Here is a 26,293-nt window from a genome sequence, read left to right on the forward strand (position 1 = left end):
ACATTAAAGTATGTAACTTTTGTGTTTTATGAAATTTATTGTTTCATAAATTTCCAACAAAACTTAACGCTTTTGGAATTTATTTTTGTAATTTCCGTTCATTTTTAAGAATGGTGGCATTTTTTTCTTTCTTTCTTCTCTTTCTTATATAGTTCCCACTTGCCACCCAGAAGTCTAGAACCATAAAAAAGTAAATCCATTTAATTAATTATTATTTTTTTAAGGTGGGATGGAGAGTAGATCTGCAGCATCTGCTATTGTCAGGTCGTAAATGTTGTTGAAATTTTAATTATATTGTTCTTTCTCCAACCAATTAACATTCAAGGTCCCGTAGCTCAGTTGGTTAGAGCGTTGGTCTTATGAGCCGAAGGTCGCGGGTTCGAGCCCCGCCGGGACCACGTTATTTTTTTTTTTTTATCCCACCCTATGATAATACTCAGGTTTCAGGTGCCCAAGCCCAAGCCCAGCCTGAAACCCTACTCTTAGTGGGTCAGTAGAATTTCGGGCCCAATTCTACAGCACCGTCTGTGGGGTGGCGGCGCTTCCTACGACACAGCGACCGTGGCAAACCCCATTTCTCTACCGTTAATCCGTTCCAAAATCCCAATCAATCCGATCGGTTTTATAACCTGAATTCGCTTCTCGAGGATAATCTGAAACTGTTCAGAGTGATAAGATGTTGGAAGGATGGATTTGCTGAAGAAGTCATTGAAGGGGAGGTAGGTACTCAATATTGATCAACAGAAGAACTAGTGGGGATGAAGATCAAAAGATTCCTATCTTTTCCAATTTGTATGGTTCTTTCTTTGATGGGCTTTGTTTACTACACTACGGTTTTTATCTTCATTGAAGATTGGTTGGGATTGAAGAGCTTTGCTGGTATACTGCATATGTTGATCTACAGTTTTATTGCTTTCATGAGCTTCTTCTCCTTTGCTGCTTGTGTTCTCATCGATCCAGGGCATGTTCCATCCACTTTTGTTCCCGATGTTGAAGACGACGGCGGCTTCGATCAGAGGTCCGGGAAAAATGTACGTTTTTTTATTATAATTAACTTCCCATTGTAGCATTTGATATTGATTGAGTTTATTACTCTATTTTCGAAACAAATTAGTCAAAGGAACATAGATAGAAAGGGCAAACAAAATTTCTTGATTAGGTGCTCGGGATATTCATTTTTTGATCTGGATAATAAAGTCAAATAGCAAAAGAAACATCAAAGATAATGCTGACAATGCTTATAATGCTGTCTCTGCAAATCATAGAGTAATGGGACTGCACTAACTAAGCAAAAAGGATTATACCCGGCCCACAAGTGGGACTTGGACCAAGTATTACAATAATAGAGATGGTGATAACTACTGATCAGGGATATGCCTGATCTTAAATTGAGGTCTTCCATGAGTATATATTGATACGGTAGTAGTACATTATCTTTATATAAGATGGTTCGTAGTTGGTTGGATTAGTAGTTAGTTACAGCAGGGAAACATGGTAGAGTTTGTATAGAACTTGAAGTCTGCAACTATTAAGATCTCAATGCTTGGCAAATCAGCAACTACTTTGTTACTACTGTAGGGTCTGGCCAAATGTGGGAAATCTCCAAATTCCTTTGCCAACTGATGCCTGATTGGAAGCCACAATGCAAGGTCTGAATTAGAAACTGATGACAGATTTAGTAACTTAACAAACTTTTAGCAAAACGTAATATTAGATGTGGCTGAGATTAGAGTCAATGGAAGGTCTCAATGGGTTCCTGGGGTAGAATATGAGATTCAAGGCGTCATAACAGCAGCAATAACTTCAGGTATCACTCAATTGTGGGCTTAAACCATGCAATAGATAGTTCTGCTTACAGTTTCAGTCGAGCCTCTGTGTAGTCTAGGTATATGTCTCCATTAGGCATCTAAACAGCAACAATAGTCAATTGACAGGTTGGATATAGTCGCAACAAATTATGGAAAATAGGAAGAAGAGAGAAATAGGAGATTTGGCCAAGCCCTCTCAAGTCTCACCTCTGGCCTTGGTCAGTTTCTCACTGAACTCAAGTGCCTCACACCACACAATTGTTGCAACTATCCGAATCATGGCGATGGGCTCTGAGGCCCTTACAATATAAATTATTGTGCCTTTTGTTCCCGGTTGTGATCTGAATTTGTCTTTCCCTCTTTCCATAGTTCAGTATGAAGCATATATAATTCCTGACTTTTGTGATTTTAGATTGGATCCTATGACATGGCTCAAACTTCATGTGAGATGTATTCTTGGGTGTGAAACTTCGATTTTTTTTTGGCAGGGTGCACGGTCAAGATACTGTGATAAGTGTTCCACTTACAAGCCTCCTCGAGCTCATCATTGCAAGGTTTGCGAAAGATGTATTCTCAAGATGGTAGGTACCATGTACCTTTATTGCTTCTATGAGAGGTGTACTTGATTTGTGTCTTGGGTTTACTTATAAGTGTAATTTTATTGTTTGGTATTCTTCAGATGAGAAGGTTAAGTATCATGCACTTTATGTTGGATGCAGGATCATCACTGTTTGTGGATAAATAATTGTGTTGGATTTTCAAATTATAAGCCCTTCGTAGTCCTCATCATGTATGCAGCAGTAAGCTGCATATATTCCTTGGTACTTTTTTCAACCTATGACACACCACACAAACCAGACGAATTTTATTTTGAATTCAAGCAAGTGAGACATGTAAGAAACTCTTTTTATTTGTGCAGGTCATGATTATTAGCGGTGCATTTCTGAAGGATTTGGAACGTGGTCCCCTCAAGATGGTATATGTAAGTGTAGTTTGTCTCTACAAAGTTTCTCCCACCATTGGTTTAGTATTCAGTAATTCTTATCTTCCTTTTCATCTCCTCCACCCCGGTAACCTTCAAGATATATTATCTCCAGGGTGAACAGAGGGGCACTTGGAAAGGTGTACAACTTTGCTAGTCCACCTGGATAGAACCAGAGGTTTGACAGAATTCTTGGGCGTTCAGACTGGGTTGGGTTGAAACATAAATTGCAAGGTCCTTCAGTTGGATTTGGGTTGAAGTTTCTGATACCATTCCTGAGCATGAAAGGACACTAATGGAAGGATTAGGCTGCAATACTTTTACTTTATGTTCAGTTATATTAGCTGAAGACAACAGCCAGTGCAATTTTTTGTACCCTGCCAGTAGCATGAAGGCACCCTGGGGGGAGGGCGTTGTCAAGGGTTTGACTATGCTGTCTTTGCTGTTTATTTATAGGCACCCTTTCTTCCCCTCTTTGCAGTTGTTATAGTTCAAAGTCCACATCTTCAATCTGACTGCTAATCAAATCCTCAGCTTCCTCAGAATCTTCTTGTAATTCAAACGTAGCTTCACTCTATCCATTAACTCTTTAGTGGCTATCATATTCTCTTGGGCATTCTCGGAGTGCATGGAGATTGTCTTTCACTGAGAAGATTAAGTCATAGATGTGTTGATTAATCTCCATGATGAAGGGTTTCAGGTTTAGTGCTTTGATGTAACCACGATTCTAGGGCTATGGGATGTGTGATTGTTTCCCTAGAATTAAGGTTAGCCCAGAATCCTGTAAAGAATGAGAGATTCTTAACAGATCTGGCTGGGATGGTTTAGTCTGGGAAAATAAGGTTTTTGGAAAAGATTGGGATTAACAAAAATCTACATGGGGTTATAGGAATTGAGCTGAAAATGAGGTTTAGGATTTAACAAAGAGATATGGGATTTGTAGGGCTTTGTTGAGCAGAAATCGGATGAGTTAGGGCTTTGGGAAGATCTTAGGGACAAGTTAGGATTTAACTAATTTGATATGGGTTGGTTTTGAGATGATCAGGGTTTTAATAATATCTCTGTGGGATGGTTTGAGATACCTAGGATTACTTTTGAGCTGAAAGGAAAGGCTGCGGTTAGGTATAAGAGGGTTTTGGGATGTTATGGGTTGGTTCTTAGGTGTAGGACTGATTCTTGGGATCTTCGTTGGATCTTGATCTTTCTTTTTGTCCCTTGTTTCTTTCTCTTTTCTTTCTCCTCTTTTCTGTTCTACTACTGTTGCAAGATCCAAGAGGGGAGAAGGGGGTGAAAGAGAGGGAAAGAGATTGGGGAGGGGTGCTGCAGGGTATGGGGGAGGGTGGGGGTGAGTGCTAGGGTTGCTGCAAGGGTGGGGAGGGGTTCTTGGGTGGGGGGGAGAGGTTCTTGGTGGTCGTGGAAGAAAGGGGGAGAGGTTCTTGGTGGTCGTGGAAGAAAGGGGAAGAAGGGGGACGGCTGCTGTGGGCTGGAAGAGGGGGAGGGGCTGAGCTTACTGGTTTAGGGCTGGACTGCTGCTGTGATCATTGAACTGCTAGGAGATGCAAGAACCTTGAAGAACTTGAAGAAGATGATCTCTAAAACCCACCGTGGTCCTCCCAAGAAAACCACGACTCAATTCTGCAGATTCTTGCATTCAATTCAACTTAAATATTACATAGCTTGACGGTTTTATTTATGGCCTCAAAAAAAGAAATCATAAAAGGACTCTAAATTGGAATACCAACTAGAACTTTAATTGATCTATCCAAAACTAACTTAACTACCCTTGACAAAGACTTTGACTCCAACAAGAAAACTCAATAATTAACTCTAGATGACTCCAATCCAAATTCTAAAGAGTAGCTATGGAGTCCTAAAAATAAGGGGAATAAAATGGACTCAATTTGTGGGACTCCAACATCTCTAGGAATCTCACCTAGACTAGGACTCTTAAATAAGTGGCAAGATACTAAGTAGGAAATAAAGTAAAATTATATATAAGGTCTAGAAATCATCTTGGACTCAATGGGACCCAGACCTAGGATACCACAAAATTGACCAAAATTGGTATTCGATGAACTTCTCTGGGTTGCTGGTGGGGCCGTAGGTCATTGGCAAACCGTTTGGACCAATTCTGCGGGGTCTTTTGGAGTGGGGGGAGGTTCGGCCTACATACATCATCTGATACTGAATAATGTGATTCTAAAACATCTATGGATAAGGTTTAGAATTCCAGCATGTAAAAGCCGAAATTTTGGTGAAGGTTTTAAAACCATATTCAAAAGAAACCAACATAACAAAATCATATATTCAGATATGCTTTTGGTATTCAGTAGGAAAGCAGTGAGGTTCCTCACTGACGTAAGTGAATGCACCACATATTGACCACTTCATGCTTTCAAAGTAAAATGGTCTCGTAAATGAAAGTTCTGGGAGGTGACAGAATAATTCTCCAAGTATGTCAGGTCCAGGGAAGAGGCAAGTGAGAAAGCTTGTTGATATGGGATGAATTGGGGGACCCTTTTCCTCTAGGCCTACCAAATTCTGGTTGAAGTCTATGAACTAGAGAATGATTATCAAAAATTAAAAGCAATCAAGAGTTGTATTTTGGTGCGTGGAATGCTTAAAGCAGAATTTAAAACTAGTGATGTAAACACAAGGACCCCCCCAAATAATTGGGGCTCAAAATCCAAATCCAAATAGCCAATCCAAGCTGGCCGAATACCCCCCAAGGGTATTTTGGTCATTTTCAGCCCCCTTTTAGGGCTCAATATGGGTTTGGATAGATTCCCCTTGATCCAAGGGTCAATGATCTACTTTTGTTTTTCTTTTTTGGCTAGTCAATTTTGCATTGTGAAGAGTCGAAGTCCTTTAGCGGTTAGCTAGTGGATAAGATAAGATTTCTTATCCAAAGGGGGTTCTTATCTTATAGAGTTTGTTCTTATTTGGAAGTTTTAGCTTGTGTCCCAAGTCAAATGTCTTTACAAGATTCCAATCCTAGAGTTGTGAACTTGTAGTAATTTGAATCTCTTTTGAGTGTGGTAGTTTAGATTTGGGATCCTTATCCATTAGGGATTCCCAACACCAGTCAAAATCTTTTATTTTAGGCTATAAATAGCCTCTTCTTGCATTGTAATATTCAATTTTGATGATCAATAAATTTGATTGAGTTGAGGACCAAGGTCTCCTTTTAGGGCAGGCCTTGGTTGAGTGTTTCTGGTTAAGATCTTCATCTTCTTTAACAATCCAACAGTCTTTAAGTGATAATCAAAGCCTTCAAGCTTTCATTAAAGCATTCAAGCAAGTAAGAGAAGTCCCCCCACCCATCCCTGCTTTCCTTCCTTGCCTGTGGCCCCGCCCCGTCCCCCACCCCCACCCCTTTCCTTGCTTGTGCAGCCCTATAATCCCCTTCCCTTTGCTTCTGTACCTTAACAGCAGCCTTCCGCAACCCCCACGACCACCTTAAACCCACCCCCCAAGCCCATGACTTCCCCAGCCCCTTCCCCACTTCCTCCTTAGCACCTGCAGGCTCCCCACCCCCTCTCCTACCCAAGGCACCCTAGGAATCACTTCACCTGCAGATCCCAAACCCCTGCCCCATTAACCCTCTTTTCCCTTCCCTTTTGGTTGCCCACTTGCCCCTAGTACTAGGCTATAGTCCTAACGTTATTTTCCCAAATTTGTTTACTATTCTTGACTTTGAAAAATCCTTCACTTCATCTTCTTCAAGAAGTTCTGCAGAATTCCTAAATTTCAAGAAAAAACCCTAAGTTTCTAACATCTTAGCCCTTCATCCACTAAACCTAGATTTTCGAAGTGCAGAACAGTAGCACCCTTATCTCTGAATTGCAGAAACAACAAGCCCTTTCCCCTTCGCCAACCCTAACTTAACCCTGGTTTGGCATTTGAATTCAAATTTCTAATATGGGATTCTGATTACAATAGGATTCAAATCTGGAATTCAGTTTCAGCAGGCTCTAAATCACCTTAGAAACCCTAAAACCTTCTCCCTTTTGCTGGAATTTCCTGGGCAAACCCCGAGTCTAGGGAAATTTCCAAATTACCCGTTAGCCTTTGACCTGGTTTTCATCAATTGGCAGCAGAGTTGCAGTTCCAGCAAACCCACGATCTTGATGAACCAGTAGCGGCCAGAAATATGGAAAAATTGACTGGCAGCTTTTGCTTTGGAGGTTACTTGGAGTATGGGTCATCAGTAAATTTTCCCTCCAAATTCCTTGTTTGTGAAGATGAAGATTGGAAGAGGAGTTGTCCTTTCTATACCAAGATCAAAGCAGATAATTGTATAGGCAAGGTACTTATTGATAGTGGTAGTAGTGTCAACTTGGTGTCTAATGCGTTTGTAAAATGGGCCGATCTAAAATAAAAGAGCATCCCCACCCTTATAGTGTCTCCCTCTTGAATGATGATAGAATAGAAGTTTCTCAGTGGTTTTTAGTCCCTATCAATCTTCGTGCTTACTCTGATGAAATTTGGCGTGATGTAATCCCTATGAGGGTGAGTGACATTGTATTTGGGAGACCTGGGTTGTATACTTGTATGACAATGATGTAACCATTGTGGGGAGAGAGAATGTCTATTAGTTTGTCCACAATGGTCATGTAATTGTTTTATTACTACTGAACCTACCAGCAGAGATTAGGAAGATACGAACTAGCCAAGCACATCAGCATAGTCTTAGCCCTGCACCTCAAACTGAAGATCAACCTGAAGTCAAGTCTCCTCCAGTCCAGGAAGAATTAAAGCCAGAAGCTCCAACTCAGGAAGTTCTACACATAGAGGGCAGCACCTTGAGTGATTGTACAGACGATGCTACACGATGGAAGATCAGTCCCACGCAGTCAGAAGCTTCCTCCAGAAAATGTGCCAGAGAAGATTGATAAAATTGACTTTATAGTAGAAAACTTAGATTGATAAAATTGATTTTGGAGTAACAGAGCACTTAGCCAGGGAGTCTCCTCAAAGAAAGGGAGTTGCTGTCCCCAACATGCTCCAACCAACTCTTGACACTGAGAGCCCGTGGCAACCACCGGAGGCAGCCCTAGAAGACTACAGTGACAAGGTAACCTACTTGGACCAATATCAAGGTCCTAGAGAGATTACAAAGAGATACAGCTGCTGTCCATGACTCTTAGAGCTAAATTAGGAAAGATCAATGAGGACCCTATGGCTAGAACAGAAGAGGACCAGAAGGAGAGGCCAGCCCTTGAAATCCAGAGCATAACAATTGACAGAGGTGCCCTCACAGAGTGTAGGAACATAATCAAATCAGTAACCCTAGTCAATGCTGTAAGAAGGTTCCCTATGCCTTTTGCACAAGAGAGAAAACACTGCTGCCCCATGCATCAGAACTGTACCAGCCCCAATTCCTTGCGAGACAGGCCCTCCATTGGGTGTCACACTTCTTTCCAGAAGGGATACTACAAGAGCTATCCAAGCCTTAGCCATGCTACTCACAGAGGCTACATTAATTGGTCTATTTTCCGTTATGAAAGTTGCTTCTTTAGAACCAGCCTATTTCAAGTGTGGACCCTTGCATAACAACAACAAGAAGAAGCCTTTGCCAACTAAATGGGGTTGGCTACATAGATCCTTCCCTTCCAATCAGCTATATTTGAGACCATACTAGATACAAGGCCCAATTTATGCATATCTTTCTCAACACTTCTCTTGAGGTTATTTAGGTCTGCCCCAAGTTCTTCTAATTCCTTTGATCTGGATTTATCTCCACAAGGACGTTTAAAGGCCTCTGTTGAATGTGGCCGTGCCACCTCAATCGACTTGCTTGTAGCTTATCATTTATCCGAGCTATTCCTAGTCCATTTTTAATATGATCATTCCTTATCCTTCCTAGTTTTGCCACTCATCCATCTTAGCATCCTTATTTCTGCTACACTGAGATTATCTATATGATGTTTCTTAATAGCACAACACTCGGCACCATACATTATATCTGGTCATGCGACAGTCTTCTAGAATTTTCCTTTGAGCTTCAAGTTTGACCCCTGCATGTAAGCTAAAATGTACACCACAATCAGGGTTGGCTTGTCCAATCACCTTCTTGAACTCGAGTTTTCCTGTTTCTTGTATGACAACAATTTAGGATGGAATTAGACAGTTTTTCTAATCCAGCCGGTCTGGAGAAATTCTGAGAATGTTGTAAATATCTGCCACATGGTAGAATAGAGAGTTTCTCTCATTTCAATTAGCCAAAACAAGCTGGCCAAGTTGCCAAATAAACCGAACCAGTGGAAAAACAAGAGGAAATGGATAGCTGGTAATACAAGTTTTTCTCAAATTACATATGATCAATCTTGACAATTTTCTAACTATAGTCATGATTGCCATATCATCCTTTTATGTATCAAAACAAGATTTCAGTCTAGATACTTCTCTAGACTTGTTGTCATATAAAATACTTGTGGCTTGGACTTCTATTACTTCCTTTTGCTGCTCATGTCTTTGGGAATTTTCTAATTCGTAATTTAGTTTCCTTCAGATTTGAAAAATTCCTTTAACAATATTAGTCAGAACTTATTTTGCAAAAGAAACCTGAGTTACTCAAAAAACTTCTTTATGTTGGTACTTCTAGCTCTCTAAAGTGCTGATTTGAGTTTTTTTTTCTTTTTCCAGATTACTTGTGGATCAATTATTGGTTCCTTTTGCTTGATTTTCGGCACTCTCTTGGGCTGGCACATCTATCTTCTGAGCCATAATTTGACTACAATAGAGGTGCATTGGAATTCTGAAGCTTTAAATGTTTAGTGTTTTTTTTCCTTCTTCTTTCCTGTGCGTTGTGAATGATGTAGATTTGCCAATGCTCTTTCACCAGTATCATGAGGGAATAAGAGCACAATGGTTAGCTAGGAAATCTGGAAAAAGCTATCATCACCGGTATGATGTTGGGTTCTACAGAAATATTACTTTGGTAAAGCCTCTCTCCACCCCACCACTGCCGTTAAGTTCACAAAATCTTATACTCCTTATGTGATGAAAAAAATTTGGGATTCTTTTTTATGAAGATGATCATTCCTTGCCTTCCTTGTCAGATACTGGGTCCAAATGTGCTGAAATGGTTTTGCCCAACATCAATTAGCCATCTCAAAGATGGCATTAGCTTTCCTGCTGTGCGTGACAGTTCATAGCATGTGCCAACATTTAGACCATGATTTTGGATGGGTAGTGAAGATTTCAAGCAGTTTCAAGATGATGTAATTTCCTTTGCTCCTTTCTCTGGACCACAAGGTGGAAACTCTCAAAAGAAGACAATTTACATGCTACAGCCAGAACTCTTTCTGGAGCACCATTGCCTGAGATGTAGAATCCAAATCTTTAAAACCAAAGTAGCAAGGTTGGGTTTATTGTAGAGCCCAAGAAATACAGATTGCATACCTATACAAGAATATCATCAGGATGACAGTTCATGGGGAAAGAGAAGCTTTGAAAAAGCAGATATAGTAGGCACTTTGTATGCTCATATTATAATTAACACAAATTTATCTTGCTTAGGTGATTACTCATGTGATTTTTATTCATTTATATTAGTGTCTTATCTTTAGCCCCTTTTTTTTTTTAAAAAAAAGGATCATGTGTATACAGTTTTCCATAATTGAACTTCTGTTGAATGGTTGTGCCCTGTTTGTTTACTTGATACAGATTCTTCAGGTAAATGCGCCTTTGAAATCTTCAATGCATCTGTGTGATTTTAGATTTGCATCATCTGGAGTTCCCATCGGGGGTACTTCTGAACAATTCTAGTGAAGCTACACTTGAGATCGAAGTTTCTGTTATGATTCATAAAAATGCTAGATGTGTGTCATGTAGAAATCGGCTATAGTTGAGCATGATCTCGTTTACGGATGTGAAAACTTTATTATACTAAAAACGTGAATCTGTAGATTTATGGGTTAGATTACCCCTACTATAAAAGTGGCTAAACATTTTGCACATTTACAAAAATCACGCCGACTAAACAGTTTCTCAGGATGAATCCACAGATTTCATTCCACTACCAAACAGTTAATTTTATGAATTATGACTCCATAGTTTTGAAATCTTCAGACTCATGTAACCAAACAGGCCTTAGAAAATGTTGGTTTAGTTAAAAACGACGAATTCAAATGACCATTCAATTAGCCGGACGCTTTTTCAGCACTGATGTGAGCCCTATACAATACGTATGATGAAAAAAGCGTCAGAGCACATTGTTAAATAGCAGTTTGATGCAAATTGGAGATTGGAACTTGAAACTTGAAACACCCACCATTCAAAGGAAGAGCTAGCTGATTGTGGCTTTGCAATCTAGATCCAGTCTGTGGTGGGCTTAGAGAGCCCAGGCCCACCCTTTAAGTCCACGGTGACCAGTATTCGATTGTGATGATCGTATTACTCTCGGACTTTGATTTCTTGGCCACAAATTTCCATGAGAAAAAGGTTACCAAAAAAACAAAAAATAAAATAATAATAATAAATAAATTCCTTGAGAAAATAACTCTTTTACCCCTATGCTATAAACCTCCGTCAACAACCCTTATTTTTACAATAACAAGATAAAATGATGACTCAACATGTATTGCATTTTCAAAATTTTCTCAATGTATCTTCTTCTACCCTAAATCTGTTTTCACTTTCAAGGTAAAATAAATAAATAAAATAAAAAATATTTAAGTGTTCTTATTCTTTTATTCCCCCCCCCCCCCCTCCAACTTATAATAAGATTCAACAACAGTAAATATGTTTATTTCTTCTATCTAGAACTAATGATATTAGGCATATGAGAGGTTTGTAATACTATAAATTTCAGGAATATTGTCTTCTTCTCTTTTCTTCGTTTTGTTTTAGATGAATTAATAGGTCTTTGAATATTTATGCACATTTCTTAGCTGTTGGCTGCATGAAAAATAAATTGTTTAAAGTCTAGTTGTTCATGGGTGCTGCACATAACTAGTTTCCACAGCCTTTTTTTTTTTTTTTTTTTTGGACATTGAGGAACTACTCAATGGATGTTTTTTGTTAAATAATTTTAGGTTTTTCTTTTACCTAATAAAAAATTTCAGAATATATAAACGTAATAGTTTATAAATCCAAAGGGTATAAATGTAATTTGATTTTCTTTTCTTGTTCATATTTTTATGTTTTCTAGTTTGCAACTTGGGATATCATTGACAACTAATATTGGTTTTTTTTTTTTTTTTTTTTTGGGTAAGGAGGTGTGGTTTAAAAATATTGGTCATATCTCTATCAATAGAAAGTTGTGGACCAATAATATGACACAAAGCTTTATATAACACTCCTGTTAAATAAATAAATAAATGATAATGGAGTATGGGACAGACAAATCACATGGATTAGGACTTGAGAGGCTAAGATCAACTTGTTTCTTCCTCAAACAAGTTTTGTTTCTTTGTTTTCCATCATATGAAATATATAAAAAAAATATCAAAGATGCAAAGATGTAGATCTTAGTATTATGTCTAACATTTTATGTGACATATCAAATATAATTTTTAATAAACTATTTTATTTATAATTATAATTATATTTATTTTTTAATGTTTTTATTTTTTGTTCTCTTTCACAATTTAGGAGTTATAGAAGTATAGTCTCATGGTCAGTTGTCTAGGACCTGATGTGTCTAAGGCCTTGAGGTCCTAGGTGGGAACCTACTGGTGAAGATTTCATCATTAAAATATAACAAATCAGGCATTTGATACATCTGAAGACAACCCAACCATGTGGGTTATGGGAATATTCATGTGGTACATAGAACCCTAGGGAGACCCGGTATTTATAATTTTGTGAAGTTTACAGTTGGCCTATGATTTATAATTATCAAAATCATAAGATAATCTAGAAAAGCTATGCACGAAATTTGAGTAGGGATCCTCTATCGTGTGAATATATAGGACTATGCTCTTCTCATACCCTTTCACACATACCCAAGAGGAGGGATTCATCTTTGGTCCATTTATTGAGATTTGGGCGAGTACAGCCTGAGCAAGATTGGAATAATAACAAACAAATAAAGAAAAGGCACGAGAGATCTGATAATTAACGGAGTTCAATTCGAATGAATCTATGTCTACGGAGCTCATAAGGAGCTCAATCCACATGAAAAAGAAGTATAATATTACAATATACTTGCCAGAGCTTCGATCGAACATAGATCCCCAACCAGAAAAGAGAGAAACCCTAGGCTCACAAATCACGAGCCCTAAATCCCTAAATTTTAACGTCTAAAAATTATGAAATGAACCAAGGGCTTAATATTATATACTTTGATCCAACCCAAAGGAATTGGCACCAGTTCAAGATAAGAAAGACCAGAGGCCTTCTTTACAGTACTCAGAGGTGGATCCCTTCCCGCTTCAACTTCAGTGTGGCGCATTTAATGAGCAGTATGGTGTTGTTAACGGTCGATGAGATTTCAATCTCGAATGTCCATCTCGTTTTCATCTCGACCATTGGTAGCAGGTGTTGCACATCGAATGTGCATCATTCAAGTCACGGTCATCTCTTCCTTAAGTGTTAACGAGCATGATGATCCAGACTCAGAGAAATTCTACATGATCTTGAAACCACACAATTTGAATGGTTTCTTTTCCATATCTAGTTCTACAGATTCTCTCTACCCCCCACCAACCATCCCTCAATAGGGATGACGATTGGACCCACTTCCAATAGCTTTATTGTTTGAAAATAACAGATTCTTCATTTTGAGGGGATTCGAATCTAATTTAGATTCTGTGTGTGTGTCAGTCTACTGGGGTAAGTCATGATATGCACATAAGAATGAGAGCAGAGAAGCTCCAAAAAGTCATGAAAGGCTTTGTTAGGTGGTCCAAGTGGACAACTTTGTTTGGTTAATAGAGAGTGACTTCTGGATTAAGCAGTGATTAGTGCATATATATAATCCATTTTATCAACTTTGAATAAGATAATCACTCTTAACTCTGAAATGGATTTATGATAAGTCATTATCAATATGCAAAATAATGATTATTAGTCAACTTCGCGTAGACGTAATTAAGATCATGACTTTTTAATCAAAGGTGGATCCATGTCAATGTGACTCAATGCTTCTCAACTGGTGATCAAATCACAAATTCAATCAAGGTGCCTTCAAAATGTGACCAAGTGGCCGACAAGTTTGGCTATTTAAGTGATATATATACATCATTTTTATATTAAAAGGAAAGATTCAAATTTTATTCCTAAAATATTCTGTCTTTCGATTATATATATGTTGAGGAAGTAGATTTAGTTTTAATCAATTTTGTTAATATTTAGAAGTTGATATCTCTCTTAAATATGTGGTGAAAGAGTGTAAAGAAAACATAATCTTACGAGTAGAGGATTTGGGTTGAAAACTTGTTTTTGGGTTACTCTGATACTTAATAAATCTTCAAAAAAATTGTTTAAAGTGGTGTACTCAGTCATGTTCAATGTAAGCCATGGCCTTGATACAAAGCAGATAACTAATTCAGATTAAAAAAAACTTATCTAAGGCTGTACATAAAGTAATGCTAGGAGAAATGAGGAAAAAAGAAAGAAATGATGTACATATCCTTGTTGTTGGGGTAATCTCTATAGAACCGGTTCGATTTGGGTTGAGTCATTTATTTGAACCAATTTTTTGGTTCAGGCTATATGTATATATGCTTTTGGTTTGGGTCAACTGGGTTAGTTTTCATTCATATCACACGAAATCAAAAAGGGGTTTTTTGGGATTTCGTTTGAGAGAACGGTTCTGTTCTTCGTTCCTGGCTTGCGATCTTGATCAGAGGAAGAGAAGTGATCGGTGCTGAGATTTGATGGCGTCTCCGAAACTATTGAGAGAAAACACCCAAAAAGGCTTGTATTATGTTTGATTCTCCTCTGTTCTTCGGTTTCATTCTTGTTCTTGGAGAGATGGTTCGCCGCTGCAACTGGTGATTGTCCGGCAATGATGATGAGCACTCAACGGCCGTTGGAGAAGCAATCGGTTCTTATTTGGTTACTCTTATAATTTGATTTCCTCTCCTGTTATCTGTAAGTATTTCAGACAGAATCCCATAGTAGATTGGACTCGTACCTGAGTCCCGGAGACTTAGGTCCTCGGACCGAACTCCATTATCAAACCTTTGTTTCCTCTCCTCTTGTTTTATTTTGGTAATATTTCAGTCGATCGATCACCCCTGCAATTACAAATTGGAATCAGAGCCTTGGTGATTCGGTGATTCGATGGAACCGAATTAGGATTCTTGTGAGTTTTATTTCTAATTCAGTTTGTATAATCTCATATGGCATATATGTTTTGTTCAAATTCTTGGTTATATATGCTTCTGTAGTCTACCAATTGGTATTCGGTTCTCTAATTTTTTGACCTATTTGATTCAGTAATTGTGATAACTTATGTATGGGATTGAATTCTGATAGATTAATTCTTGATTTAATCTGTAGGAATAACATGTGCTAGTAATATGATTTTGGGTTGAATAAATCAATTCGAATTTGAATCGATCTAGGCCAATTCTAATTCTGAAAAATAATTTGTGGACTCTGACTGATTTCAAGACAATCCGATCTACTTATCTCAAGAAGGTGCCGTATTCAGCAGAAGAGGTGCTTCAAGGATTTGATGACTGCTAGTAAATATGGTGGTTCTTTTTTTTTTTGTTGGGGGGGGGGGGGTGGTTTTCAACCTGGTGATTTCCGACAATGGTTCCAACATTGGTTCCCATAGAGTGAAGGAAGAAGATGGGTGAAAGGAGGAATTCTTTTACCCACATATATTGTTAATAACAATGGATCAATGGGGTTATTTTAGTCTTATCATACATATTAAACAACCTAAGGAGCATTTTGGTCCCTCCAGGCTTGAAATTTGAAAACGCTTAATAATGACTAACGGTATTAGTTTGGTTAAAACTCACACGTAATATATTGCATTAAAGGAACCCAACATTAATTTATGGTCCACCAAAGAGACCCACACGTAAAAAAAAGTCTTAATTTAATCATCTAGGAAGACATTTGATAAAAATGAAACAATAATGATTAAATAGAAGAGCAAAATATTAATGCAAAAATACTTATTGGCTTACACAATTCTTATTTCTTTTTCAGAACGGACGAATTATCATACTACTGTTATAAAAGCATGAAATCAAGAGAACTAACTACATCTCTATTTTCTTAAAAGTTCTTGACATTCAATTTTTTTAGCCCTTTTGATTTTGGGAGGAACCCTAGGCCGCCGCTCTGCAGCAACAGAACCTTGCCGCCACCCTTTGAGGTGGAGAGACTCTCTGTCTCTCCACCTCCACCCCTTCACCGTCAGGATCCGTCACCTCCTCTCTTCCTCTCTCCGTTTCTCTGATTTATCCTTATTTTCTCCCTTCCGACTCTCCTCCCTCACCTCCTCTCTCCTTCGCTGCTGCCTCTCTGCGTTTTCTCCATCTCCACCACTCTTTTCCACCTCTTCTGTGCACCTCCTCCACCAGCACCCCTCTCTCTCCGCCTCTCTGCCGATCTTACTGCTCCCTCTGAGTCAGCGTTTCCCTGCTCACCTCCCTCCTATTCTTTCCGCCTTCTTCTCCTTCCTCATCTGCTAGGAAAACAGATCTGAGTTGTTTGTTTCTTCTCACCTTTTTGTTTCCTAGTCTCATCGGCTCTAGCATAGTTTTCTCTCCCATCTCTCTTTCTCTATCTTTTCATCACCCACTTCATTCGGATAAAAAAAAAAAATCCTAACCTCTGGTTGCAGCGACCGATCTTCGATCTGTTTGCTTTTTCGGGCCGCTCCCTCTCCCTGGTTGCAGTACTTCCTTTTTCCCCTTTCCTCAGTTGTTAAATAACAAATAATTTCTTTGGTTGCAGCGATCGTTGGTGCACACCGCCGATAAACTCCAAATCAGGATACCAGTTTTTCTGCGGCAAGCTTGAACGCCTTTACGGCAGCGCCGGATGGCAGGTTTAACCCTCCTCCGCACTTTTGATGTTACCACTGCGACAACCAAACGACTTTTGTGTCCGCCCTTGAGGCGTGTTGTGTGTTTGTGTCCGCCCTTGAGGCGTGTTGTCTGTCCGCCTTTGAGGCGTGTTATGTGTCCGCCTTTGTGGCGTGTTTTTTGTTCCCCTTTGTGGGTGCCGGTGCTTATTTGGTGCTGCATTTGTTACAGTTTTATTTCTAAGGGTATGTTGGGCTTGACCCATCTCTTACTCAGGATGACCCTGTCTATTGCATGTATGGCAGTTTGGTTGCTTTCCGCTCCTTTGGTTCGGTGTGAACCTTGTGTTTTCATGCAGCTATGTGTCTGTACTTTTCTTTCTTTAATGAATGAAGTACTACTTACCAAAAAAAAAAAAAAAAAAAGACATTCAATTTTCATACAATAATAAATAATACTCAAAATTACAATTTTTTTCAATGATATAATACAATAATCAATACTAATTACAACCTCATTTTCAATATTACATAATACTTGATAACCACTATCTTTCTTCTATTTTAATTAATTTTCATAATCCCTAATGCTTCTTGATATATATATATTTTTTCGTTTATTATTATTACTAGCACAATATCTAGTGCTATATATATATATATATATATATATATATATATATATATATATATTGTGATTATGTGATGCTTTTCTTAAAATTTTTTCATAACCCATTTAATGAGATAGTCCATGTTTTTTGCTTTTTAATTTAATTGTTTTTCTTCTTCTTCCAGTGCCTATTAATGTTGGGGTTCATTAGGGGTTTTATAAACAATGGTTTTGTTCTGTGTTTCAAAGCACACAATCTAATAGTTAAAACCTTCACAGAGATTTCAATAATATCACCCATGGCTGAGTAATTTTCACTTCGACACGCTTTTTTATTCTCAAAACCTCCTTAAATATAATGAATTCGTCCCAACATTTGTTCTCTCTAGGAAGATCATCTCTAGCAGTTGGGGATTTAATAACCCTATTGTTTGTAACAATGCACCTTTTCTTGGTTTTCTTGAATTCAATTGTTACACACATTAATGTAGAAATGCAAAGGCAACAGTATCATATAAGGATGAAATCAGCTGCAATGTTTCAAAAGAGTTTAACACAAGGATTTTTTTTTTGGAAAGAATTTAACATAAAGTTAAATTAAAAAAGAAAGAGTATCAGAAGATACACTGATTATGCCAAAGGTGAGATGTTAAAGCGGTTAAAGACCCAACTTCCTTAGGGGGAGGTCTTGGGTTTGCACCCACTCGGCGGCATTAATATAAAAGCTCACCCCTGAGGAAGTAAGAGCACATAGTGCTCTCCCATGGCTTCCTGACCACAAAAACCAGGGTGAAAAAGTTTTTTTTTTTTTTTTATTTTTATTTTTTCCAAAAAGTATTTTTCACCGTGGGCCTCACTGGTTTTTGTGGTCAGAAAGCATCGGGGAGCACTTTGTGCTCCTCGTCAGGGTCGTTGATCCAGATTCGCGCGCAAGCTGGCTCGGATGAACCTCAGTTCAAAACAAAAAAAAAAAAACACTGATTAGATGAAATTCTTAAGTAATTCCTCCATCGAACACAGTGATTTAGCAGGAACCCCCTTACCTTGCACAACATTTTTCGATTGAGAAGGTTCCAAAATTCATGCTCAAAGCAACTGCATAACCATATAGAAATCCACAATTTAGAGCAGGTGCTAAAACACAAGATACAAATGCGAGACAATGAATTAATTGAACAACTAAAGACCTTAAAACACATCAGATTTTAGTTGAGCAGGTAGAAAACATAGGATCGTTGATGCAGAGGTAGTAACCACTTTGATTTGGAAGAGGATCCTGGTGGGAAATATCCACATAAGGATACCTTTTAACTCTTCCTTGTTGTTTGTTGAAGAGCATGGATATTTTATTTATTTATTTATTTATTTATTTTTGATCAAAAGATGAAAAGATTCATTAAATGAAAAATGGCAGATCTAAGATTTTGGAAGAGAGAACAAAAGAGTTAATTACAAACATTGGTGGAATGCTCTACCAAAGTCTAGCTAAACTAAAATTATGAGCCCCTTGGGCTAAAAAGTTCGCAAAGCCGTTATCTAAGCGAGAGATATAACAAAAGTAAACAAATTAATCTAAAGTTTGCTGCAATAGATTAGATTTCAGAAATAAGTCCATGCTCAACCAATCAAGGTCAATTTGTTTGCCATGCAAGACCAAGATGATCATCTAGCAATCAGAATTAAGATGAAAATCCTGAATTCCTAAAGACAAAGCTAGATTTAGGCCATATGTTGAAACTGTTGTAATAGTTTTGCACTGAGCTACTAAAAATTAGGGGTGTAAATGGATAACCGAAATCTGTTTCCGAATTCGCATCCGCATCCGTTTAGGGGTATCCGAATCCGTCCGATTATTAATAGGATGCGGATATGGTATTACTCCTTTCTTACCGAATATTATCTGTCTGATAAAATTATCCGATTAACTTACTTATTTAGATTTATTATTCTTATTTTTATAAATTTTGCCTATGATATGTGACTATTTTTCTAGATTTTCTACTAAAATAGCTACCAAAGTTGTTAAATTCTTAAATTTCAAACCTAGCACTCATAAATAAAAAAGTAAGGATGTAAACAGGTAGTCGAAAACTTGTATTCAATCTATATTCATGTCCGTTTAGAAGAATCTACTTGAGAAAATAACTATCCGATTATCATCCGAATGCGACAGAATCCGTCCGAAAACCGATAGGATATTATCCGAATTCGTCTAAAAATATAATAGGATGCGGATATGGATATACCACTATCTGATCCGAATTCGGTCCATTTACACCCCTACTAAAAATTCACTCCCTGGATTCCAAAGAAGATGGTCTTTACTACCAGCATAAGACTTTGGCTCCAAAGAACCATCTACAAAGAGCTGGAAAAGACCATTGTGTCAACCGTATGTGGGTATTCTTCTGGTTGAGTATAAAAAAAAACTTGCATTATTGTGAACATTGAGCTGGATTTCAGCAATTAAGGGTTGAAAAGTAAGAATGGTATTATGAATTGAAGGAGCAGAATGTTTAAATCTGTATTCCTAGATTTCCATATGCACCAAGCCATTGCACTCCATATTTGATCCACTAATTGCATATTACTAAAGATACCAAAATGAGAAGATACAAAGTCCATCCAATCATGCAAAGAAGTCCCTTGAAAATAAGAGGTATCAATACGAAGGGGTGACAAATGTCAGCTTTCTTTTGCATGACTACAATAAAATAGAGCATGATTGATAGATTCAAAGCCACTACCTTTTTTTTGGTGTGAAATTCAAAGCCACTACCACATAATACATAATGGAGTTTGAGCAATACTCCCGAGTAAAAAGAGAATTACCAATGGCGAGAGCTTCATGAGAGGAACATCAAAGAAAATGTTTAATTTTTTTGGAATAGTTTGTATACTCCAAATCTTCCAACCAAAAGATATTGATGAAGAAGATGCAATATTACCTGAGGAATCGGCCATGGCTAAACATTGGTAGTAGATGACTTTAGTGTGCTTACCATGTTTTGACTTGTACTAAATCCAAGAATCATTAGTTGTAGGTGAAAGGATGGACAAAGATTAGGGCCGAGCTTTTGCAATCCCAAGCTCAGCCATATATGTTCTAATCTAATCACATTCCCGCCCTAATTGGCCTGGGTTAGGATGGGTTGGCCCTGTCCCTAGTTCTGATTGGCCTTATCCCTAGCCTTAATTGGTCTTATCGTTGGATTTAAAATATTAAATGTAAATTCATGTATATATATATATATATATATAAGTATCACAAGTAAACAAAAAATAAAATTCATAGAAATATAAGATGATTCAAGCTCCTACAAAATGATAAAATAATCAATAAGTTGATAGTATTGCTTTAAACATAAATTAATTATACTCCATAATTTTATATTGAACTCTGAAAGTTTTCCATTGCTTTGGTGATGGAAATTGAAAACTCCTTTGATTACATTGGTGGTGGAAATTAAAAACCTCTCCCATTGATTTCCTAATTCAACAAAAAAATTCATATAAAAAACCTTGTTAACAAGTAAATCAATGATAATTTAGTATTGATATTTTTTTCATAGTTAAATAAATGATATTTTAGTTACAAACATAGCTATCTGTCCTCAATAAGTTTTTATGAAATATCATGTTGAAGGCAAAAGAAAGATGTCAATATTCATGATGAGAAGTTGGGGTGTAGATTTGTTATATATTAATTCTCTATATATTAGTTTTTATTATTTATAATATATTATCTCACCTTAATCCCAAAAAAAAAAATCAATGTTTTTTGGGAATTATAAATGACTTAGTTCGAAAAATAAAAATTACCTTAAAAATAATATAAAAAGTGAACTCGTAGTCTAATATAATCAATATGACTGAAGGTCAAAATCGAGACTTATAGTTATATCAATGTTAATATGAAGATTAGGGTAAAAATCTAGTATATGATCAGGGCAAAATAATTTTAAGACTAGAGCCAAAATTAAGGTCAGAATCATGGCCAAAATAAAACTAATGCTTACTACATTGGGTAATGAGGATATGATTTATTTTTATTATTTTCTACAAGACATGATCATGTTTTTAAAATTTGACATGTGTCAAGTATTCACCCATGTGGATTATAATTAATTCCTTTCCATATAGGTGGAGGGTCCAGACTCAAATCAGGGTCAGGATCAAGACCAAATCATGGGCCTAGATCAAGGCCAGAATTAGGGCCAAGATCAGGGTCAAATCAAGGCCAAAATCAAGGACGGACCGGGATGAGCTAGGCGGGCTAAAGAGTAATCACAAGCCCGCCGTTGGCCCTAGTTCAGGGCTAGAATATTTTGGCCCTAACCCGCCCTTAAGGCCAAAATCTTTAGCCCAAGCACTATTCGGGCTCAGGTGGGCTTAAGGAGGGTTAGGGCCGCCAAGGCTAAACTTGCACCCCTAGCAAAGATAGAATTGTTGCCACTTCAATTGGGGGAATAGTGATTGTATAAGAACCTATATTCCAGCTAAGTTCTTCCCATATATATGATGAGATCATGCACCATTTTCGGACTCCAAGGTTGAGGGGGCTACCTAGACATCAATGGATAAACCATTACCTACTTGTTTCAAAAGTCCATGTTTGAGAATGTTTCTACGGAAAATCATATTTCTCTAACCCCAAGAACAATTATTAGGAATTTCCACTTTCAAAAAAGATTTGTCTTTTAAATATTTAGCCTACATGACCCTAGCCTATAAAGAGTCGGGATTTAAGGAATTTTGGGATTTAAGAAATCTCCATCTATGTTTAGCAAGAAGAGTCTTGTTAAAGCAGGTTTAACAACTTACATCACGTAACCCCAAACCCTTTTCTCTCTTACTCCTTCATAGGGTACCTCATTCAACCTAGTGGATACCCTTACCGTGGTCATTCTTCCACCAAAATTGTTTAACCATCTGTATCATTTTCTCACACAGTTCATTGGAAATCATAAAACATGACATAACATAAACTAGAAGGGCAAATGCCATCGCTTTGATAAGAATTTCCTTACTTGCCAGAGAAAGCAATTTTCCCTTCCAACCCTCCAATGATAAAGCCGATGATTTTCTATTGTTTCACTGTGCTTAAAATACATGTATGGAACTCAAGCCTATGAAGGATGTTAAGAATCTTTACTTTGGCTCTTTCCAAACAAATGAAATCCTCTTCTTCTTACATTCATGAATCTAACATCCTCTCTTTGCTCTTTGCAAAGCATTAGTCTTTCTGCCCAACCACTTTGGTATTTTGAGCAATTCCACTTCAGTGGAAGGTTTTACAGTTGCTGACACCAATATCTCCAACTCAAAGACCCACGTATAACCAAACTAATGAACCGTCCTTTCTATGATCGGTTAATTTATAAACAATAAAAAGGAAGGTGGGGAAAAAACAAATAAGAGGTTAGAGGAGGGAGGAAAGCCTAAATTCCCTGTGAAGGTACTTCAAATATGTTTCAGTTGTCTTTTGAGGTTGCCGAAACCATCATTAGAGTCCTTGTGTTATTAGATTAATCTAATATTACAATAATTCCAATACAACTTTACTCACAAATCACAATAATTATAAAATTTTAACTTTAGTTTACAATTAATTCTAGCATATATAATAATGCTTCAAACTTGTAATTCATAATAAAGGTTCGTATTTTCTTTTTTATTGATAAGAACATAATATGTATATTGAATTATATAAAATGTTGTCATCAAAGGATTTGAATAATCATTAATTCATCAAAAGTAAATAATCCATTTTATTTCATGTTGTCATGAATTAGAAGAAGAAAACAATTGCCTAGATTTTTCTTTTTATATCTTAGTCATATTTCAATTGCCTCCAATATCTCAAACGTACTCTTTAAACAAAAGGTAACCAAAGAAAATGACAATAGTCACAAACATTACTGATTATTCATGCAGATTTTGTATGACTATTTATTGTTTTAAATCATGCATGATGTGTTAATGAACAAAGTAGTTCTAATCACCAATAAAAAATAATGGAATGAAGTATTCTTAAAATGCCCCATGCCCCACATGATTAGCATTTTTAGGAAATATCACAATTTTAAACATTTCTTTGTGTCACCTTTTTTTCACTACTTCACAATATAGTTCAAAATGTTATTTGTCTTTATAATATATCCAACAACCATAACTAATGGTTGCCTATGTGTATGTCTTGAAATGTTTATTTGGTTGAGAGTAGGCCAAACCAAATTTTGACAAACTTTACCAAATGTACAGACTCTGCTTGAATTTATAGACAACATGTTATGAGATACGATAGTAATTTTGTACAAATATTTGAAAACTAATTAATGAACAAGTCATATACATGAGATATATTACTCATCTTCCCTTTTCTAGAATCCTCTTCAAAAACATATTTGTGGAAGGTTTCAAGAAGATATCAAGGTCTAACTGCACATCTCAGCAAGCAATTGTAGTGCTTTAGATACAAAATTTTTCACCACCTCAAACCTGTTTCAAGGTTTTCTCATATGCTTCGTGGGACAAATCTTCAAGGCATTAAGGGAAGAGCAACATTGTTTGGAGTCCTACAGGACATTTTGTTCTTACAAAGGCTACTTTTGGGTTTGGTATTTTAGCATGTGCAGCAGAATTAGAAGCAATTGGAGACACTATACTAGTTATTTATAATTTGCGTATTAATCAGGTTGTAACCTTCTCAGATTGCCTCATAGCCGTAAAGGCCTTAAATGGCCAGGTCCAGTCTCTAAACTGGCCAAGTCATGTCTTATGTGGGCCATAGGGTCTGTCGTTCCATTATAGGAAGTGGAAGTGGGGGTTCGGAACCCTACCGGCAAAGGAGCCGTCATTATCTTTGGGATGAAGGGATCCTGACTCAGCACTAGTTGTACTTCATCTGGGACCTTCTTGTCCAGCTGAAAGAGACGTTCATTCATGTCCTGGACCTGGCGATATTAGCTTTCATCGCGAATAGATCCAGAGATGTCAGAGGACTCACCACTTTGGCGAGGGCCCTTAGACTTCGCCACCTGCTCCTTCATGGGTCATCTAGTTCCTGCTGTCTGGGCACGCTTAGTGACAACTTCGGGGAAGGAGAAGGTATCGTTGAGAGCTCCCAGCCTATCAAAGACAGAACCGTTTGCTCCCTTTCTGGTAACTTTGGTCTTTCCCTTGTCCTTACACTTGACCGGCTTTTGACGGCATGTGTTGCTGTCTTCCCTCAGGGCCTTATTGGCAGCGTCAATCTGGGTAGGGTTACCAGTTTCGTGAGGACCAGTTGGAGAAACAGGAGAAGACACAAAATGTCCTCCCTGAGCATCTCGAACATCATCTGTTGCATGTTAGGTTGTGTTACTAGGTTGGAAACGGGAGCAAACCCTGGTGGGGAAAGATCAGCAGGAGGATCGGGAGCAATCTCCTGCATCTCACGTCCCACGATGGGTTGTACTTCCTTCGAGATTCCTGCCTCGGTCTTCCAACCGAGACTCTTCTTTTTTGGCCCCAGGACGTCTTAAGAAAGGGACGCCCGCTCTGGTGACTCTTCTCCAGCCATTCTCGTGACTCAATCGTAAGGAAAGCGACTAAGCTTTTTGTCAGTGTTTCCCACAGACGGCACCAAATGTTGGTGGGGAAGATCAGGCTTCTCAACCAACCCCGATTCTTCTTGATTCCGGTCCTCCTTAGCTTCCTGATGACAAAACAAGGGTGAGAGTGGGCCACCTCTGAGGACGGGAAGCCACCTCCAATGATTAAGTTAGTCTCAAGGAAGAAGCTGGGAATCAATGCTAATGGAATAAATGCTAAGGATTTGAGGAATAATGTTTCTCATGGAGTTATGAGGGGGAGTGTTGAAAACATGGACTGAGGTTTCCTAATTAGAATAGGATTATGTTTCCTCATAAGTCTAAAGTTTAATTTATATATTTCATTTTCCTACTTAGTATATGACTTAACTAGGTTATAATTATAAATACCCTATTGGGTCTTGTGAATAATATACTTTTTTGTGCAATTGGTACAGCGTTCTCGGCTCAATACAAAAGTCATTGACACAAACCATGACAAAAAATACTCTCCATTTGATGATGCCATACAATTTATGTTCACTTCATGTACACATTCAATTTCAAAGAATGTTAATCTAATAATAAAACTAAAAAACAAAATAAATGTACTAGATGATTGGTGGGAGTATTTCATTCATGGATGCTCTTCACTTCCACAAGGTCGAAGAGTGTTTGCGTAAGAAATAATGTGTAAATGCCTCATCTCACCAAGGTCATGGAGAGAGATCTCTTCAGCTATAACTGGGGATCTGGTTACTTCTTCATAATTTAGATTTAATTTGTAACAATAAATCCTTTTCTCTGTAGCAAACAAAAGGTACTCTCCATTTATAATGTTGAACCCACATATGACTGGTTTTTCTTCCTCCAGTGTCATCGCTTTAACTCTTGCTTTCAAAAATTAAACTCCATGATTCAAAATCATAATCACTCAATACCCATGCCATGAAAATGGATTTCATCAACCTTACCAAATAAATAGATGATTCTAATGAAGAAGAAGATAAATTATTACCTCACTTGAAGATCCTCATTTCGCAAGTTGGATCTTGAAAAATTTTTAATGCCCCCTTTTGTAATCTGAACCTCCATGATGTCTGATTATAGATGTCGTAAGCAACAATATAAGGTTCATAATACGAACTTCTTTTAGTTATGTAATTCCCTGTGCTCGAAATAAAATGCAATGCACCTTTGTAGGATGAAAACAAAACATTGCTATAATACTATGTTGTAATGTGAGGAATTGTTCATCTAAAAGTATATTATTCACAAGACCCCAATAAGGTATTTATAGTTACAACCTAATTAAGTCCTATACTAAGTAGGAAAAGGAAATATATAAATAAAACTCTAGACTTATGAGGAAAT

The 26,293-nt window shown here is 37.5% G+C and overlaps 1 protein-coding gene and 1 non-coding gene across 2 annotated transcripts; both read left to right on the forward strand.

Moving 5' to 3' along the window:
• The first annotated feature begins 324 nt into the window (after window positions 1-324).
• TRNAI-UAU (transfer RNA isoleucine (anticodon UAU)) lies at window positions 325-398 on the forward strand. The gene has a single exon. It is a non-coding gene; the product is annotated as a tRNA-Ile (tRNA).
• A 357-nt stretch (window positions 399-755) lies between these two features.
• Window positions 756-10,503, forward strand: LOC149023837 (DHHC-type zinc finger family protein). The gene is made up of 7 exons (XM_089144311.1): window positions 756-1,031; window positions 2,297-2,389; window positions 2,528-2,629; window positions 2,728-2,790; window positions 9,439-9,537; window positions 9,638-9,733; window positions 9,855-10,503. The coding sequence occupies exons 1-7, from the start codon at window positions 759-761 to the stop codon at window positions 9,948-9,950; spliced, it is 822 nt and encodes a 273-aa protein (XP_089000437.1). The 5' UTR covers window positions 756-758; the 3' UTR covers window positions 9,951-10,503.
• The last annotated feature ends 15,790 nt before the right edge of the window (window positions 10,504-26,293 follow it).

Source organism: Hakea prostrata, chromosome 2 (genome assembly GCF_041222555.1).
Source record: "Hakea prostrata isolate BN-2017 chromosome 2, UWA_Hpros_2, whole genome shotgun sequence".
In the NCBI taxonomy this organism is placed as follows: Eukaryota; Viridiplantae; Streptophyta; class Magnoliopsida; order Proteales; family Proteaceae; genus Hakea; species Hakea prostrata.